Below are 19,828 nucleotides of genomic sequence, written 5' to 3' on the forward strand. Positions count from 1 at the left end.
ATACCGGACATTTTCCACAGATTTGTCCCAACACCTACAATGCAACTTTTTTGTATCATAAAAGTTTGCAAAATGCGCTTTTTTTAACTTTTAAACAGGAAATGACAGAATTTTACCATACATTTTTACAGCAGGTCTATTCGAACGGGATTAGTATTACCCGAGGTCATTTTTCCAGACCTTTTTACAGAAGGTAAGAGTCTCGGTGATCTTCACTGACTTTAGCCCTATTCGGACGGGATTAGATTAACATGGGGACATGGGGGTAAAGTCATTTTACCTCAGGACGTCTGTAATATTAATGGCCAATTCGCACGGGATAAGACATCTTAGTAAAACTAGCAGAAGTGGGAGGAGTAACTCGCTTTACGCACCTCCTTGACGTCATGTGCGTATGACGTTACCATTATAACGTGAGCAAACACACAACCTGAGCGCCAGTCTGAACTCCGTCTCCAATATATATATGTGTGTTTTAATAAACAGTTAGGTCCAGTCTAACGGTTCTGATTGGATTATGTTGGTAATAGACACTTTCCTAGAGCTTAAATGTGTTGTGCCTCTAATGTGTCTAATGTGTTGTGCCACTTGTGCTTTTGATCTTCCCTTTGCTTTAAATGATATGCGGAAAATACTGGACATTTTCCACAGATTTGTCCCACCACCTACAACGCAACCGAATGCTTCAAGCGCCTCCAAGGTCGCAAAATGCGCTTTTTAAAAACTTTTAAACAGGAAATGACCATACATTTTTACAGCAGGTCTATTCGAACGGGATTAGTATTACCCAAGGTCATTTTTCCAGACCTTTTTACAGAAGGTAAAAGTCTCGGTAATCTTTACTGACATTGTCCGTAATGATTACCGAGATGGCACATTCGGACGGGACTAAAATCACCGAGAACCTCTGGTAATAATTACTTTACCCCCACGTCCCCATGTTAAACTAATCCAGTCCGAATTGCGATATTGTCCGTAATGATTACCGAGATGGCACATTCGGACGGGACTAAAATCACCGAGAACCTCTGGTAATAATTACTTTACCCCCACGTCCCCATGTTAAACTAATCCAGTCCGAATAGGGCTATTGTCCGTAATGATTACGGAGATGGCACATTCGGACGGGACTAAAATCACCGAGAACCTCTGGTAATAATTACTTTTCCCCCATGTCCCCATGTTAATCTAATCCAGTCCGAATAGGGCTAATGTCAGTGAAGATTACAGAGACTTTTAACTTCTGTAAAAAGGTCCGGAAAAATGACCTCGGGTAATACTAATTCCATTCGAATAGACCCGCTGTAAAAATGCATGGTAAAATTTTTCCATAATTTCCTGTTTAAAAGTTTAAAAAAAACGCATTTTGCGAACTTGGTGGCGCTTGAAGCATTCGGTTACGTTGTAGGTGGAAGGACAACTCTGGCAAACATCTAGTATTTTCTGCATATCATTTAAAGCAAAAAGAAGACCAAGCTCTTAAGATCAAAGCACTTATTAGAGGCACAACACTTATTTTAGCTCTAGGAAAGTGTCTATTACCAACACAATCCAATCAGAATCGTTAGACTGTACCTAACTGTTTATTAAAAACACATATATAGCCTGAGACGGAGTTCAGACTGGCTTTAATGTTGTGTTTGCTCATGTGATAACAGCAACGTCATACGCACATGACGACACGGAGCTTACTGTGGGGCATAAAGCGAGTTACTCCTCCCACTTTTGCTAGTTTTACTGAGATGTCTTATCCCGTGCGAATTGGTCATTAATATTACAGACGTCCTGAGGTAAAATTACTTTACCCCCACGTCCCCAGTTTAATCTAATCCCGTCCGAATAGGGCTTATGATTGGGAGTTGGTACACAAGAAAGCACTAAGGGAGCGCTGCAATATAGCGACATATTTATAACAAAATACATTCAAGCCATACCTACTGTTATTATTAGTAGCCTATACTTTTTTTATGTTATAATACATTATAAAAATATTTTTCAAATTAAATTAGGTGCCTCTCCTCCCTGTTTCCTCTCCATCTTTCTACGGCCCCGTCCACACGAAGCCAGAGCTTTCCCAATCCGATCTTTTTTTCTCGTTTCAAGAAATATCAGCGTCCACACAAGAGCACTGAAACCGACTAAAAACGATGTAGTTTGCATGCCAGGCCAGTGTTTGGCGCTGTAATTCTGCCACAGAAATACACTAAAAACGGAGAAGTAAAGTAGTGAAGTAAAGTAAAGCACAGTTACCTTGTGACCTCCAATGATAGAATTGGTGTGTGAATGGTGCAATTAAATTACAAATGTGCAAAGAAGACCAAGCGAAGAATAATGGACATTGTATAGTCATATATGACACTAATCTATACCCATTCTTCTCTTTTTGTCTATCTAGGGAGTCTTGCACTAAGGGATCCATCCCGGGACTTATTGATGTTTTAAAAAAACGAGGGTTCCACTGGACCTGCACAGACAATGACTTGTATGTTTGATTTATTTTTCAAAATATTTAATACAATTGTTAATAATTGTTGAACCAAATTGTGGCTCCTGATCATCTCAGAGGTCTAGGGCTACATTCACACTGTCATGCCAAATCTGATTGTAATCTGATCTAAGATTGCTGACTGACCACATGTATATCACAACTGTTCAGAATCTGATTTGTGTGTCCCATGCTATTCTTTAATTTTCTGGAATATCTGCAATGGTTTCTATGGCAATGACATTTTGTTGGTAGGTATACACCAAAAAACACAACATGGAGGGTTTTGCAATACCTGTTGTTGTCTTATCTACAACATGCGTAGCTGGACTACTTAATCTTATGCAGCGGAAGAAAAGCAGAAGATTGGTATGTGTGGCTTTATGCTGTCGTCTCCACACTTAAGTGTCTTACAAATGTTAAGGGTGTCCTCTTAAGATGTTTAAGAGGTTAAGATGTTTGAGCTTCGTGACCTGATGAGGTTATTAATCTGAATGGTGAGTTTGATAAACTGATCTAAATCCCTTGTCACAACAGGCCAACTCAGATTGCAGTTCATGACTTAATGCTCTATTAAAAATTATGCCAAACAAAACTTGCACACATGCCAAAAAAAAAACACACAAACACTGTGACATGGCAAGGTTTTTTTTCCCTAAACATGTTACATAAACAAAGATGTAAACAAACACATGTTGGGTTCATTGGAAACACAAGGCTGGTGCCCTGAAAATGTGGCCTTTGCATTTGTGGAATTTGCATTGTTTTAGGATTAGTGGTAGGGTTGTGGGTTAGTCATCCTGCCTCACAGCAAATCCTGATGGTATTTCCCAACAAGATGTGCTACGTAAAAGGCTTGTGCAAAATTCAGAATTTCAGAATTGGCCTTCATTCAATTCATGAATTGGAATTTGAATTGAATTGACTCCGCCCCACAGAAAGTTGAATTGGAATTGGAATGACAGGAAGTGGAATTTTTGAATTCATGACAATTCAAAGAAATTCCACACAGTCACACAACAGAAAGAATGTGTTGAATCTCACATACATTTAGTGTTAGGGCGGTTACTTTGGAAATGTAATTGCTTACTATTATAAATTACTCATTATAAATGTGGTTTGGATTACTTTATCAATGCAAAGCAATTTCCTTTTAATATGATTAGTAACTAATTAAATTACACATTTTACCTCAGTAATACAACAATTACATTATTTTTTTATATTAAATTTAATAACACAATTTAATTACACGTATCTACATAGTAGTATTATGATGAATTAAATATTATTAGTGGAATGTACTTTTTTAATTTAAGCTGACTTTGAAAAAAAATCATAAATTAAAGTAAATGGAAATTACCTGTTTATATTTCACTTTCATTTATGTTATTCAATTAAGTCTGTTTGATGCTGGCACAAGTAGAAACAAACTTATTGCACTAGCATTAGCAAAGTTATTGCTCATTGAACAAAGCAACATTCTTCTTTATAATAATAATTATAATAATAATACTTGCACCAAGTATTGGCAAGTTACCTAACCATAAGCTCTACTCTTCTGCACAATGGTAACGGTCAAAACTTCAACATAAAAGAAATTCTTTCAAATGTCAAACATAAATTAACATTATACATAAACAGATGATTCCCTTCAATCAAAAACACATTAAACAACATGTTCAACTTCAACATTACTCTCCATTTCCAGCCAATGCAAATCATCTCTACTGTAAATAAAACTGCACAAACTGAGCAAATTCTCTTAAAATAAACAAGTAACCTTATTTTACCTAATTTTGTCAGCTTAATCGGTTCCTCAATTCAAGCCTCAAAATTGCTTACATTTCCTTAAAAAAATTAGGAAATTGCATCTATTGGATTTATTTCTATACAACACTGAACCACAATTTTATTATAAATAATATATAAAATATACAGTTTTTTTAATTTCCATCTTATTTTTTGTGTGAAAATTACAGGACCCATGATTATTTTTTAGTGTCACTCCTCAACCCTGCATACAGTAAGTTCTAAAATATCATGATCAATGAAAATAAATGACCCCCTCAATAGTTTTGTTAGTTCATTAGTTTTGCTCCAATGTTATTTTCATTTCAAAGTAATCAAATAACACAAAGTTGTTGTAAATGCAGTTATCATTAATTCCAATGCAAATCTCACTGAGCAACACTGATGCATCTAATTCTCAATAGCTCTTCAAATGTTTATCATTGATTCTGCACCGTTCTGGTCTGAAGATCTTTCCTGCAACACTAAAGATTCTCTCAACAGGTGCAGAGGAAACTGCTATGGCAAGATGGACAAGTATATACATTTTTTTTATTTTATTTTGCTTCTGTCACATGCCTGTCCTGTCTTGTGTGCACATGTGGGTTTTGTCAGTATGGCCATTTTACTCCTGTCATTGGCTGCGTCCGAAACCTGCAAAATGCTGCCTTCGGAGGACAAATTTCAAGGCAGGAAGGCATCGAGCCACGTCCGAATCGTCCCCGGTTACGTATGTAACCTTAGTTACACCTGAGAACAGGGAACTCGCGCTGCGTCAGCTGACGCTACGGGGAACGCCTTCAGCGTGACAAGTGTCTGAAATCGCTATCAAATCAAAATCCTACTGACCGTCGGCAGCTGGTGATGTCATCACCGTGCGACCAGGAAGTATAAAAAGGCACCGTGCCAACATGACAGCATCCGCTTTGTCTGAAGGGACTGTGGGCAGGCACACCTTGAAGCATGGCCATGTGACGCAGCGTCTCGTTCCCTGTTCTCAGGGAACTAAGGTTACATACGTAACCGGGGACGTTCCCTTTCGAAAGGGAACTCGCGCTGCGTCAGCTGACGCTACGGGGAACGATATACCCACGCCGCCATGCTGAGGGGAGTGCACGCCCCTTACTGGCAGTGAGAACTGCCTGGACGAGTGTTCGCGGAAAGTCTGAACCACTCCCCCTCTAGCCACACAGGCTGCCAGTGACATCATTCCCTACGATCATAGCCCAAGCTATATGCCTAAGAGAGAACCTAAACAAGTTTTAACTGAGGTTTCCTACTCTCGGCTTGCTCGAGGGCCTGGGACCTACTACTTTCGAAGGAAGGAGTCCCTTAAGGGAATGTGGCTAGGGGACCCGAGGGCGCCACCAGCCGTCACTAATTCGGGAAACCCTTCACCGAATGCCACCAGGGAGGCCTCACCTGGCATCACTTCTGTGGGACACCCCAGCTTGGCCAACCCTGTCTGTCAAAACAGAGCCTCCGGACATCGCTCTACTTATGAGCATCCAGACTGAGGGACTGCAAACTGGCAATGTCCTCCTCAGACCGGAACTCGGAGACGGGAATCCTGGAGAGCAGTACTCAGCTTAGTGCTTCTTACCCTTGCCAACGAGGGGAGTCTCTTCTGCTCGATCCTAGGATCTACTGAGCACATTTATTACAGGGGTGCTCAGGAGGCCTAAAAAAGGCCTATGGACTGATCTGCCCGGGAGGCCCCGAGGGGGGCCTGCCCGTCTGATCAGACTCAAGCGGCCGTAAGCTCGCAGACAACCCTCAATGAGGGGAGCTCTTAAGCCAGCTTGGTAGGTAACCCATGCTGTAGGCTAGCCAGTCCCTGTCCTGAAGGGACTGCGCAGCAGAAACGGAGTCTCGTTGTGCTAGGGCACGAGCCCGCCACTGAGTTATACCGGCCCAGGCCGGGACCCAACGGCAGGCAGCCGCTAGCTGTCAGCCCAAAGCCAGTTCTACGTTCCCGCTTAGGGGAACCGTTTCCCCTCCAGGGAGGCCATGAGGCGCCTCCACCCAGCACCATTAGTGTTAGCTGTTTGCTGTTAGCTGTTAAGAGCCGCAGGAAGGTGGCTTTACTGGTTCCTCAGGGAGCTCATGAGGCTACACCGCCAGAAGCCACCCACGCGAATGGCTAGCTTGTCCCCGAGACCTTGGTCCGGGAATCCTCTCCCAAAAAGGCCCAAAGAGGCCTGACAGCATAATACACTGGCCTAACGAGCGTCCCAGCTCGGGCTCACCCTCAGGCGGCCTGCAGGCCGGTGGCTTTACTGGTTCCTCAGGGGGCTCATGAGGCTATAGCGCCAGAAGCCACCCATGCTAATAGCTAGCTTGTCACCGAGACCTGGTCCGGGAATCCCTCCCAAAAAAGGCCCAGAGAGGCCTGACAGCATGATACACTGGCCTACTGAGCGTCCCAGCTCGGGGGCTCACCCTCAGGCGGCCTAGAGCGGCCTACTTCCTGCCAGCCAACGTGCAAACTGTTGGGAGCTGTTGTGTTCCCGGGGCTTGCCTCCAGGGAGGCCTGTCTGATGCCTACGTACAGTCCGGTCTTTTTAGGGCGGCCCGGAGAGGCCTATTGCCGAATGGCAGTTCCCTATTAGATTGGTGACATACAGTGCTTATCCGATGGCAAATCCCACCGGAAACCCCGCAGGGCCGGGAAACGACCATAGGACGGCCTGAAGCGGGCCGTCCCTGATAGCAGACTATGCTAGCCGCCTGGCTAGCACCCGCGCACACTGTTGCAAGACCTGGGAACCGGGGCTCACCCTACAGGCGGCCTCAAGCGGCCTAGATCCTGTCAACCAATGGTCGGAACCCTAGGTCACCCCCTCAGGGGACGCCATGTGAGGCGTGCTGAAACTCAGCGAGCCCTTAAAGTCGGGCTGACAGTGGCTGTCTGCTGGCTGATGAGGACTGGGTATCCAGTCACTACCTGGGGACTCATCCCCAGGCAGGCCATTAGGGGCCTACTTATGCGAGGTTTCTACTGCAGCCGACATCGTTGGGGGAGAACCCTCCCCGCTCACATGGGCCACGATGAACTCACCCGCAGGGAGGCCTACTGAGGCCTACCACCTGACCCAGAGTTAACTGCCCGGACTGCCTCGGCTGGCGTCTCCCGCCAGCCAGCCTTCTATAGTCGGTCCGCCCCAGCGGCCCATAGCAGCCTTCTGCGACGGCACAGTCTCTCAGGCAGCGCCTACCAGCGTGGACCTAAAACACAATGCCCACAGCAGTGCACTCAGCATAAAGCGCCTTGAACCCTCTAAAGCGAGGGGAGTACAACTTACGCCACCTGCCTCCAGGGCGGCCGTCTGGTCGTCCAGCGGTCCGCCGTCCGCGCAAGGGCATCAGCCGTGACAGTGTTTCGACTCCAGGGGAGCATCCTACCAACCGATGCTTTCAGATGGTTGCGAAGTACAGCTCGACCCGAGCCTAAAAGGTGAAGCAGAAGACACAGAGCAAAAAGTGAAAGATATTGAACACACACACACATAACCGGCCATTTCCTGAACCAAGCCGGGGGGCCGCCCAGAAGTGGCGGCCGCACTAGCTCTGGGGGGCGGGGCTAGCAAAACCAGACTAACTGCGCACCGCGAAGAGACGCCTACCCCGTCCCCACGACCACTGGCTGAGTCGCGATTCATTCTGCTAAACACCTTTATGCATTAATAATAACCCCCAAATGCAGAAGGGGGGTGGGCATTGGCCGGACGACCCTACTGCGGGGAGGCCGGGTAGGGATATAAAGCTCCTAAGGGACCACCGACAGGAGCCCGGGGCAACTGCCAGGGCGATATGCCACCGCGAGACGCCACCGTCATCCCATCAACAGCCTAGGCCAACCTGATGCACTAGAATCGGTCTGATAATCCCACACACAACGGCCCTAAACAGGGCTGGGACAGACCTTACTGTAGTTCATGCGCTAGCCTAACCTCACAAATTCATCTAGATATTTCACTAGCAGAGGTGCCAACGCTACCCAGAGGTGGCTACAGCTAAAAACGTTCGCCAGGAGAACATACGTCAGTTTATATCGCCTCAACTGCTCATATTACACATATCCAGAAGAGAAACAGCCTTATAAACTACTGTTGCTACACTAGCAAACGTACAGCCTACATAAACACACTGTGTTTATACAAAACATCGTTCTAGCCACCTTTACCGGGGAACTACAGGCCCACTGTTGCACTTTTCTTCATCTTTTGTAGACAAAATATCCCTCAGGGAAGCATAGAGTCCAAACATACGGCATTAAAAAGAAGAATGTTTGCCCTAAAAGGGGACTCACCCGCTGTCTTCCGTGCCTCATTGCTTCATGTAACATGCATGCTTCGGCGCACTAACCTGAGGGTGGGGCGCTTCATTCTCAAGCAAGGCCGATTTTGGAGGCGGCCGCGAAATCCCGCTATTCCCAGAGACGATGCACTGTGTGCGGGCAGAGCACACACCGGCCTGGCAGGCCGTCAGAGTCTCACATCCGCTCATCATCGGCCCGCGCGGCCTGGTGTGAAGCGCGCCCGGGGAGAGAAAAGAAACACAACAGAAAAACAAAGGAGGGGACACATTCACATCACTTCCGCGCCCTCGGGGGCGGAGACTCACCACCCCGCTTCCGGCGCTGGAAGCGGCTCTTCTCCCCGATGTCCCTCCTCCTGTTGCGGGTGTCCCGCCTCTTCTGCGTCCTACTCCTCCACGGAGGGGGCGCCCGAGAGGCTACGCTGCTGCGTTGGCCCAATCGATGATCCTCGGACCTCGAAGGGCCAGGGACACCCTCCTGCCTGGGCGCCGCCCCGGACCTCAGCGGAATACACGTTCTATATGCCGCTGAGCGCGCCCTCGCCTCTCTGAACTTTCCCACCACCGCCTCGACGGAGGTGCCGAAAAGCTCAGAGGGCGAGACCGGGGCATCAAGGAGAAAAGCCTTTTCTTTCCCCCCGATGTCCGCCAGGTTCAGCCACAGATGCCTCTCCGTGGCGACCATAGCCGCCATCGACCGTCCGATGGCGACTGCTGTGTGTTTGGCCGCCCGGAGAGAGAGATCCGTGGTGCGGCGCAACTCAGCCATCGCATCAGGGGGTAGGCCCTCCCCCTGATCGAGGTCCCTCAGCAGATCGGCCTGATAGGCCTGCAACACTGCCGTTGTGTGCAAGGCCGCCGCCGCCTGACCCGCCGACGTGTATGCCCTGCCGTTAAGACGCGAGGTCGTCTTTAATGGTTTAGACGGCAGGGCAGGAGCTCTTAGTGTCGATGGCCGCCCAGACGCGAGATAGTTCGCGAACGTCTCGTCGATGGGCGGCATCGACACATACCCTACCTCGGCCAATCCCTCGACATCAGCGAAGTTAAACCGCTGATGCCGATGGATTCGCGCCGAGTAGGGTTTCTTCCATGCCCCCACGACCTGCTCGTGAAGGTCGGGGAAGAATGGAAGGCTCCCGGGAGCTGGGCGGCTATGGTCGGGGAGAAACCGATCGGCCAATCTGTCTGGGCGGGCGGCCTCTCCCCTTGCTCTCTGCCACGGCAGCTGAAGTCTCAGCGCCGTGCGCCCCATTACATCATACAGCTCCCCATACACGGGGCAGGATGGCTGGGAGGATTCAGCCTCAGCTTCATTTTCCCCCTCATCCACAGCCATCCTCTGATCGACCGGAAGAGCATGGGCTGACGACGAGGAGGAGTCTCCAACCGACTCCTCCTCCGTCAGCCTGCTCTCGCGACCTGGCTGATCATCCGCGAGAACTGTACTCTCCAGACGATGAGCCAGGTCCATCTGGGAGCCCCAGGACAGACGGCGCCGCTCAGCCTCAGCTTGAGCGGGACCGCTCCCAGATGCTGGCTCTTCTTCCCTCGAGAAGAAGGCCAGGCGAGAGCGGAGCGTCCTCAACGGAAAACGCTCGCAGTTCGCACAGGAGGCCCCCTCGAGAACCTCCCGCGCGTGCTCTTCCCCCAGGCAGAGCACACAAAGGGTGTGTGTGTCCTCAGGCGTAAGAAACCTGGGACACGGATCAGCGCACTTCCTGTACGCTCCCTTAACCTTTCCAGCGAACCAGACAAAACAGTCCCTGAAGACGAAAGGATGCTGTCATGTTGGCACGGTGCCTTTTTATACTTCCTGGTCGCACGGTGATGACATCACCAGCTGCCGACGGTCAGTAGGATTGTGATTTGATAGCGATTTCAGACACCTGTCACGCTGAAGGCGTTCCCCGTAGCGTCAGCTGACGCAGCGCGAGTTCCCTTTCGAAAGGGAACTATTGTTTGCTTCACTTTCTGTCTCCTGAGATACGTGTCCTTCGCTGCCTTTGATATCCCACTAACCTGTGCTTTCCATTCAGTGACAGTTGAGCTGGGAAAAATGATGGCATCCAGAAGTTGCGTTTGCGGGTCAGTTTGTGTGTAAATGTATGTTTTTTTTTTACCAACATATTCCACTTCTGATATCATTTCTAGCAAGAAATCACTACTGTAGTAATTAAATATGTGTTTAGTTATCACCAGCGCTCTCTCTATTTAGCTGTAGATCATTAAACTGTTACACTACCTTACGGCGGCTTCACACTGCACACGTAAGCAGGGCGTAGGCAGCGCCGAAGCAGCGCGTGTGTAAAGCAGTAGTAGCGTGCACACTTTTTGTTTTCACACAGGCAGCGTTTGTCGCACGCAGTTGTCATGCGCAGTTGTGTACAGAGTACTCTATATTGGATAAGTTTGCATTTCTCTTTAATGTATTTGAAATGGAAATAAAGCAAAGATTTATCATGAAACTAATTTTATTTTTAAAAAATCGTTTCACTTGTTTCTGATGTTTTTTATTTCGTTTAGTGCAAGTTTTTGATAGAAGAAAGGCCATCGTACTATATGTCCATGAAAAGCACACTGCTAAAAAGAGAAACTTCAGGAAATTGTCTTGAAATATTGGATAGGCTTCAAATTTACATGCATTACCCATCATAAACCTCTTAAATATAATTCATAAATGACTGTAATAACTAAAGGAAACTTCTTAATGATATTGTAGGCTAAATTAGCAAATTTTCTAAAAAAGTGTTTTTTTTAAATGCCAAATAACGCACATGATAGTCTATCTACATGTCTATACTGTATGTGTGCTATATTAATGTGCGTATATTCTATTTACCTATCCATATTTAGTAGTTCGTTCATGAGACAACAAAATATTCTCAAAAACACTTTAAAATGACTTACCATCAGCACAAAGAGCCGCTCACGCTCACCAACTCCTCCCATGCTTTTTCATTCACTTGCAAGTCTTTATAAAGCAAATTGTGTGGATCATAGAGAACTGTGTGCTTCTCAACCTCCACGATGAGACATGTGTTGACTATTGCTGTCTTTCCAGGTGCACTCTGAGCAACACTGCCTGTGACACCCCGTGCTTTTGTTTATTGTTTCTGTTTTTATGCCAGCATATAGTTATATTGAGACAATGGTTGAGGGTCTCGCAATGGTGGAGGGACTGGAAATGTATTATTTGAATATTATTTAAATATTATATCATTCATAATTGAATGTATAATGTGTTTGTGAAGTTTAAGTGCATAAGAGAGTTATGAAATACTGCATGAACATACTTTGGTATCATATGGCAGACAAAGGTATAATGTGTTTGTGAAGTTTAAGTGCATGAGAGAGTTATGTATATACTGCATGAACATACATTGGTATCATATGGCAGACACAGGAGAGGAAGAGATAATTTTGCCCATACAGGAATGCATACATGTAACACATGGCATAAGTGACGTATCATCGACTGATGGAAATATTCTTTATATGGAAAGTGGATTGTGAAACACATGTGTACGCATGAAGTATACATTCTATTTTAACCATAGGATGCAATTTTTGCTATTTTGTAAGGAATTGCAAATCCTTTTGTGGTATATAATGCTCAGTGTAAATGCACTGCACCAGAGAAACAGAGAAACATACAGCTGGCACGACGACAACAAGTTTCTCTCCTATGCCTGATACATATGACAATAAAGAGCTTTTTGACATGGCAACTGGTATCCGGTCCTGTGATTTCATCATAACGGGGACAAAGCTGTAATTACAGATCAACATGGTGGATCGTGTTCCGGTGGTCACTGTGCCGGCGCCTAGCTCTGACCGCGCCAACCCAGCGCCCTGCTCTGCCTGCGCCGAACCAGCTCTGACCGTGCCGACCCGGTGCCCTGCTCTGACTGTCCCCCCTTGGTCTGTCCCTCCCGTCCCCGCCCTGGTCTGTCCCTCCCGTCCCGCCTGGTTCGTCCCTCCCGTCCCGCCCTGGTCTGTCCCTCCCGTCCCAACCTGGTCTGTCCCTCCCGTCCCACCCTGGTCTGCCACTCCCTGGTCTGTCCCTCCCGTCCCTAGTGGAGCGTCTGGTAGCCGCTCCTTAAGGAGGGGGTAATGTCACATGCCTGTCCTGTCCCCTGCTCGGGGTGGCAGTGGCTCAGTGGTTCATGTAGGTTGTCTACAAACCGAAAGGTTGGTGGTTCAATCCCCGGTTCCACCTGACCAAGTGTCGAGGTGTCCAATGAGCAAGACACCTAACCCCAGTTCTCCCGACGAGCTGGATGGTACCTTACATGGCTGACATCGCCGTCGGTGTATGAATGGGTGAATGTGAGGCAAAATGTAAAGCGCTTTTGATGGCCATAGGGTCTGTTAAAAGCGCTATATAAATGCAATCCATTTGTGTGCACATATGGGTTTTTGTTTGTATCTGATTAGTTTTTGAATCCTCCCACCTGTTCCCTCTTGATTTCTTCCCTAAAGCTTATAAATAAGCTCCTTGTGTTTGTCAGTCTGTGTCGGATCCTTTTCATGTCTACATCTCCCTTCTTCCCCGTGATTCCTTTCTGGTATGTTTAAGCTGTGTTCTGTTATTTCTAGTTTATGTGTTTTGCCCCCTTGTGGGTTTTGTTTTGTATTTGTTTCTTTTTGTAAATAAATCTTCATTTATCTGCACCATTTTCCCTTGTGTGTAAGGTGACAGCTTCTTTAATTCAAATCCGATTTGTAATGCTATATCCTGTTTTTGACACCAATTCAAGAATTGAATTGGAATTTGGGAGTCATTCTCAATTCTGAATTGTGCACAACCCTGCTATATATGGGCTGGGGTATATGGAAAAACGGGTGGCTGGCTCATGAAGCACATACAAAAAAAAGTTCTGTGTTACCTCTGTATTCTCATTTACTCTATGAAACGTATACATGATATCGATGGTAATGCAATTATATACAATTAACATAATAGCTAATATTAACTTTCTTCTTGTATCTTTTCTAAACAGGACACTGACAATTCTGCAGAGTATGAAGAATCCCAGATGGGCAACCAGTCAAAGATGTTTTAACAACCTCTTCTAATGTACATAGGCCTACACATAGGCCTACACTAAACATTTATTTCATTATTCATCAATTAGATAATGGATAGTGCTGTTCCTCCCCTACAGAAATGGCAAAACTGTGCCCCAGCTGTAATAAATTTAAGTGCTGTGATGCAAAATAAAATAAAATAAAAATAAGTGCTGTGAGTCTCAAGATGACTGTAGTCGGGCAGGTGCTTCCTTGCTGCCACTTAATTCTTTCCCCGCCAAACACTGAATTTTCCGTTATTTGTGAGAAAACGCTTACTGGCTATAAACATAATTTTCAGAGTTTCCGTGCTTTTACTGGCAGACGCTAGGGGGAGCTATGACGCATCTTCTGAATGAGCACTGAATCTCATCAAAATACATGCGAGTAAGATGCAGTAAAACAAGTGATCACATGTAATCCTATGCATTCAGGTCCTTCTCAAAAAATTGCATACTGTGATAAAGTTCATTATTTTCCATAATGTAATGATAAAAATTAAACTTTCATATATTTTAGATTCATTGTACACCAACTGAAATATTTCAGGTCTTTTATTATTTTAATACTGATGATTTTGGCATACAGCTCATGAAAACCCCAAATTCCTGTCTCAAAAAATTAGCATATCATGAAAAGGTTCTCTAAACGAGCTATTAAACTAATCATCGGAATCAACTAATTAACTCTAAACACCTGTAAAAGATTCCAGAGGCTTTTAAAAACTCCCAGTGTGGTTCATTACTCAAAAACTGCAATCATGGGAAGGCCATCATTGACACACTCAAGCGAGAGGGTAAGACACAGAAACAAATTTCTGAACGAATAGGCTGTTCCCAGAGTGCTGTATCAAGGCACCTCAGTGGGAAGTTTGTGGGAAGGAAAAAGTGTGGCAAAAAACACTGCACAACGACAAGAGGTGACCGGACCCTGAGGAAGATTGTGGAGAAGGACCGATTCCAGACCTTGGGGGACCTGCGGAAGCAGCGGAAGCAGTGGACTGGGTCTGGAGTAAAAACATCCAGAGCCACCATGCACAGGCGTGTGCAGGAAATGGGCTACAGGTGCCGCATTCCCCTGGTCATGACACTTTTGGGCTACAGAGAAGCAGCACTGTACTGTTGCTCAGTGGTCCAAAGTACTTTTTTCGGATGAAAGCAAATTTTGCATGTAATTTGGAAATCAAGGTGCCAGAGTCTGGAGGAAGACTGGGGAGAAGTAAATGCCAAAATGCCTGAAGTCCAGTGTCAAGTACCCACAGTCATTGATGGTCTGGGGTGCCATGTCAGCTGCTGGTGTTGGTCCACTGTGTTTTATCAATGCAGCTAGCTATCAGGAGATTTTGGAGCACTTCATGCTTCCATCTGCTGAAAAGCTTTATGGAGATGAAGATTTAGTTTTTCAGCACGACCTGGCACCTGCTCACAGTGCCAAAACCACTGCTACATGGTTTACTGACCATGGTATTACTGTGCTCAATTGGGCTGCCAACTCTCCTGACCTAAACCCCATAGAGAATCTGTGGGATATTGTGAAGAGAAAGTTGAGAGACGCAAGACCCAACAGTCTGGATTAGCTTAAGGCCGCTATTGAAGCATCCTGGGCCTCCATAACGCCTCAGCAGTGCCAGGCTGATTGTCTCCATGCCACGCCGCATTGAAGCAGTCATTTCTGCAAAAGGATTCCCGACCAAGTATTGAGTGTATAACTAAACATAATTATTTGAAGGTTGACATTTTTTCTGTTAAAGGCACTTTTCTTTTATTGGTCGGATGAAATATGCAATTTGTTTGCGATTCATGAGCTGTATGCCAAAATCATCAGTATTAAAACAATAAAAGACCTGAAATATTTCAATTAAAGTGCAATGAATCTAAAATATATGAAAGTTTAATTTTTATCATTACATTATGTAAAATAATGAACTTTATCACAATATGCTAATTTTTTGATAAGGACCTGTATATAAAATAATGTGATCATCATCATTAAACAGCATATAAATCAAAACGATCTGATGTACTGAATGAAATGTGGAACCAAGATGAACTACAGGACTGTGCAAGCATTAGATGGATCTTGATCTACATGATGGACTTGATCTACTCCATCTGTGTTTAATAAATGTTTTGAATCTGATCTGGATACAGTCTTTCACAGCGTGATTTTCTCAGCTTTTTGTTAAAAATGTTGCTTTTTTTATTAAACGTACCTATATACAAGTGTTGATAAAAAAGGAATGCATGAAGCTAGAATAAAACTTTTTCTTTAAAAGAAGAGGGTCAGCTCTTTGTTTTGGTATTGAATGCTCAGATATTCATTACACTCTAAAAACTCCAATTAATAAAATGTTGGAAGAGCAAAAAAAGATATGTTGAACTAATTACTCTTACTTGTGCTTAGTTAAGAAGGCAAATTATATTAAGTCTGCAGAAATATATTTGAAAAACATTAAATGAATTGATATTTTCAAATCCAGTTAACATTTAGAATTGCAAATGTTGACTGAACTAAAAAACGTGAATCAGTCAACATTTTATAAAAGTAGGCTATGGCCAACACAATATTTTACTATGGTAAATGGATTTTGGTTTGTGCTGTTGAAATGGGCTGTTAGAAACATTTGATAAAATAGCCTATATCAGAACAATATTTGTGAAATTAGATATTATATAGTATTTTCAATGTTTTGTTTATTATGGTAGGCCCTTTTTGCATTATAATGAGAAGATGGATCCTCCTACAACACATATTACATATTTAATATACATATATAATTCATGAACATATGTAGTTAATTGTGGCATTTAATCTGCCTAATTTTAATGAATAGCCTACGTACAAGAGCTTGTTTGACTACGCGAAAGGATCTGTATTGCTCGTTTGATGTCGCGGAAGCATCTCTGGAGTACTTTGATCCGCGGAAGGATACAGATCAAAGGTTCACCAGAGAGAGGCAGCAGCAGCAATTTTGAGGATGCAGTTCACGCGTCAGGTAAGTGTTAATGATTAAACTGCAGACAAATATGTCGAACATATTAGGCTTGTGTGGATATTTAACGTTAGAAGTGACGTTAGAAGTAAATATATCCAAGGGAAATAGGGATTATTTAGGCCTAAGTGATGTCTACGTCAAGTTCACTCCTCATCGAATGTTAAATGATTTAACGTTACGTTAATGTGGTCTTTAACCATGTTTAAGTAATAATACATAATTTTGTTTTAAACTATAATACTATATAATGTATTTTAGATTTAATCTCAGCGTGTTGTGTGCTATTTTTGTGTCAGACAATTTTTCTCTCATTAGCTATAGGCCAAGGTGCTGTGGTGATTTTTATACGTGCAAATTTACTGAAACTTGTCAAACGTGTAACTTAATGTAGGACAAATAATGTACGCTATTTAGGGTTACGTGGTTGTGTTGAATGTGATTTTTTTCGCGTTCCAACTTTTGAAATTGTCCCGTAAATTAAGGGAACAACATAACCATGAATACTATGATAAAATGGCGCGAGTGGGACGAATTCTGAACTTTAGTTTAGTCACACATGGAAGTAAATTCTTAATATTGATAAAATGTATAAAGAATATAATTTTTATTTATTTATTATTATTAATTTTTCTCTGTCTTTCTCCAACAGGGTGTGACCAAGATATCCATTGATGCTGACTCGTTGCAAAGTTTCTCATCCAAGCCAGTCAGTTCTTCTTAAAGCGATAGTTAACCCAAAAATGAAAATTCTGTCATTTACCCTTATGTTGTTCCAAACCTGTACGAGTTTCTTTGTTCTGCTGAACACAAAATAAGATATTTGGAAGAATGTTTGTAACCAAGCAGATGGAGCGACCAATCACTACCATAGCAGGGGGAAAAATACTATGGTAGTAAATGGTTGCTCCATCTGCTTTGTTACAAACATTCTTCCAAATATCTTATTTTGTGTTCAGCAGAACAAAGAAAATTATACAGTATTTGAACAACATGAGGGCGAATAAATGAGGACAGAATTTTCATTTTTGGTGAACTATCCCTTTTCCAGCTGACACTGACAAATAGCAAGAACGCTCCACTGTATCTACTTTGACTGTGTGTGTATTTTCAAAAAGGTGCATTAAAGGCATTATAGAAAAGTGACAAGGGCTTTGGTCATTTTTTTTATTATTTAAAGAAATTTGAAATTAATTCTTATGAAAAGGTATTCTTTATGCCAAATTTTATAAATGCAGATGATACAATGTGTTTTCATCCTCACTATAACATGTTGTAACTAGTTCCACCACTGCAATTTCTAGTAACAATTAAAACCATTTAAAAATGAAACCCCTAATTAAAACGTTTTAGTTGAATTAATTATAAAAACAGGTTGAGTAAACGTACATTTTAAAGTTGAAGTCAAGTTTGAGCCAACTAAAAATTATTAATTCAATTAACTTTAAAAATAATTGAGCAAACGTACATTTTAATGTTGAAGTCAAGTTTGAGCCAATTAAAAAATATTAATTCAGGTAACAATCTCTAGAACGAAATTGAGTGAACGTAAAATATCTGTGGAACTAGTTACTAAATAATAATTCGTTGAAAGCACTAGAAATTTTTTACAGTGTAAACAAAATAAAAATAAACACAAAAAAACCTGGCTACCTTACCAGAGTATGTGAGCGAAGCGGAACTCCACTTATGAATAGATAAATAAATGTAATAATATGAAAATAAATAAAATAATAAATGACTTGATAAAATAAATATGGTCCATTTTTAATCAGATTACATTTTGTATTATCTTTTCCTTTATTTTCCTTAATGTATTATTTTCTGCTTTTATAAAAATATTTTTAACTTTTATTTATTTGTTAATTAATTTTTATATTTATTTATTTATTTATTTATTTATTTATTTATTTATTTATTTATTTATGCCTTCATTTATTTTTTTACATTTATTTATTCCCACATGTATTTATTTTCGCATTCATTGATCGATTGATAAATTTATTTTAACTTTTAAGTGTGCAACATGGAAATTAGGAGGGAGGTCCTTGTGTAGCTTCAGCACATCATTGGTTGAGAGCTCACGCACAAAATCGTTTGACTCAGACCATCTGAGCTAAGCGTTATAGGAGCGTTATCAGTAAATGAAAGCCGGGTAGTTCTTTCACAGACACTAAACAACTTATCAATGTTTCCAGCAGTTTGACACATTGAGAGATAAGTTTCAATGGTACTTATCGGAAGAAAGTATGATGGTCATCCCACGACATGCGAAACATTATTGGATAATTCTTATAACTGACATTTTTGTGGGCCAATCGGAATCTTAGCTCACTTGCGTCAGAATCTTGAAGCACACACCGTCAACTGACTGAGCTCGGAGGGCGCGCAAGATGGCGACCTGAACGGTTGTGCTGATACGAGCTCTGAGACGTTTTTGAGGAGTTTGCATTTTCTGGGCGAATTTGTATTGTATGTACAAGGTGGGCAGTGAGAATTATATTTTATAGTAGTATGTCTTAATTATTTTGTTAATAAAAACCTCATTCAACAGACTGTGACGTAGATTTATAAACCACACCGCCAGCCCAAGTGCGAAATTTTCAAAATGCCCAAAAACAAAGACAGGAAGTTACTTTCTTCACTTTTCGAAGCTTAATCTGGAGATCTTGATTCATCTCCAAACACTCCAACAGGTAGTCCTCTTTCAAAAAAAACCTGTCAGGAAGAACCAGTCTCTCATAGCGATATACTTCGTGCTGTCAATGCCCTCACGTATCGATTCGCAGCGATGGAACAACAAACTGCACAGAACGCGGTCGCTATAGTAAATCTAGCAAAGACGGCTGATTTTGTGTCAGAGGAAATTAAGTCGTTGTCTACCAGGGTCAAGACTAACGAGAATAAGGTGTCGCAAATTGAGCAGGTGGCCCGAATGGTTCAAGGCAAGTGTGACCAAGCCAAGATCTACAGTAGGAGGTGGAATTTAAGGCTAAACAAAGTGCTCGAAATTCTAAAAATTCTGACTCCAGACACGGTAGATGACTTCCGTTTTTGTGTTGACACAATCCATAGAGTTGGACGTCCTGGGACGGGTGGTAATCGTCCTAGACCAGTCATCATCCAGTTCGCACTCCGGACCTACAGAGAGAAAGTCTGGAAAGCTG

General features: G+C 43.2%; 1 protein-coding gene across 1 annotated transcript in view; it reads left to right on the forward strand.

Annotated features, from left to right (window-relative positions):
* LOC137063706 (ADP-ribosyl cyclase/cyclic ADP-ribose hydrolase 1) overlaps positions 1 to 2,492 on the forward strand; it is a 258,430-nt gene extending 255,938 nt beyond the window's left edge. Inside the window, exon 7 of the mRNA XM_067434968.1 lies at positions 2,396 to 2,492. Coding sequence (XP_067291069.1) covers positions 2,396 to 2,492 — 97 coding nt within the window. The remainder of the gene's footprint in view (positions 1 to 2,395) is intronic.
* The last annotated feature ends 17,336 nt before the right edge of the window (positions 2,493 to 19,828 follow it).

The sequence above is a fragment of the Pseudorasbora parva genome, chromosome 24 (genome assembly GCF_024679245.1).
Source record: "Pseudorasbora parva isolate DD20220531a chromosome 24, ASM2467924v1, whole genome shotgun sequence".
Lineage (NCBI taxonomy): Eukaryota > Metazoa > Chordata > Actinopteri > Cypriniformes > Gobionidae > Pseudorasbora > Pseudorasbora parva.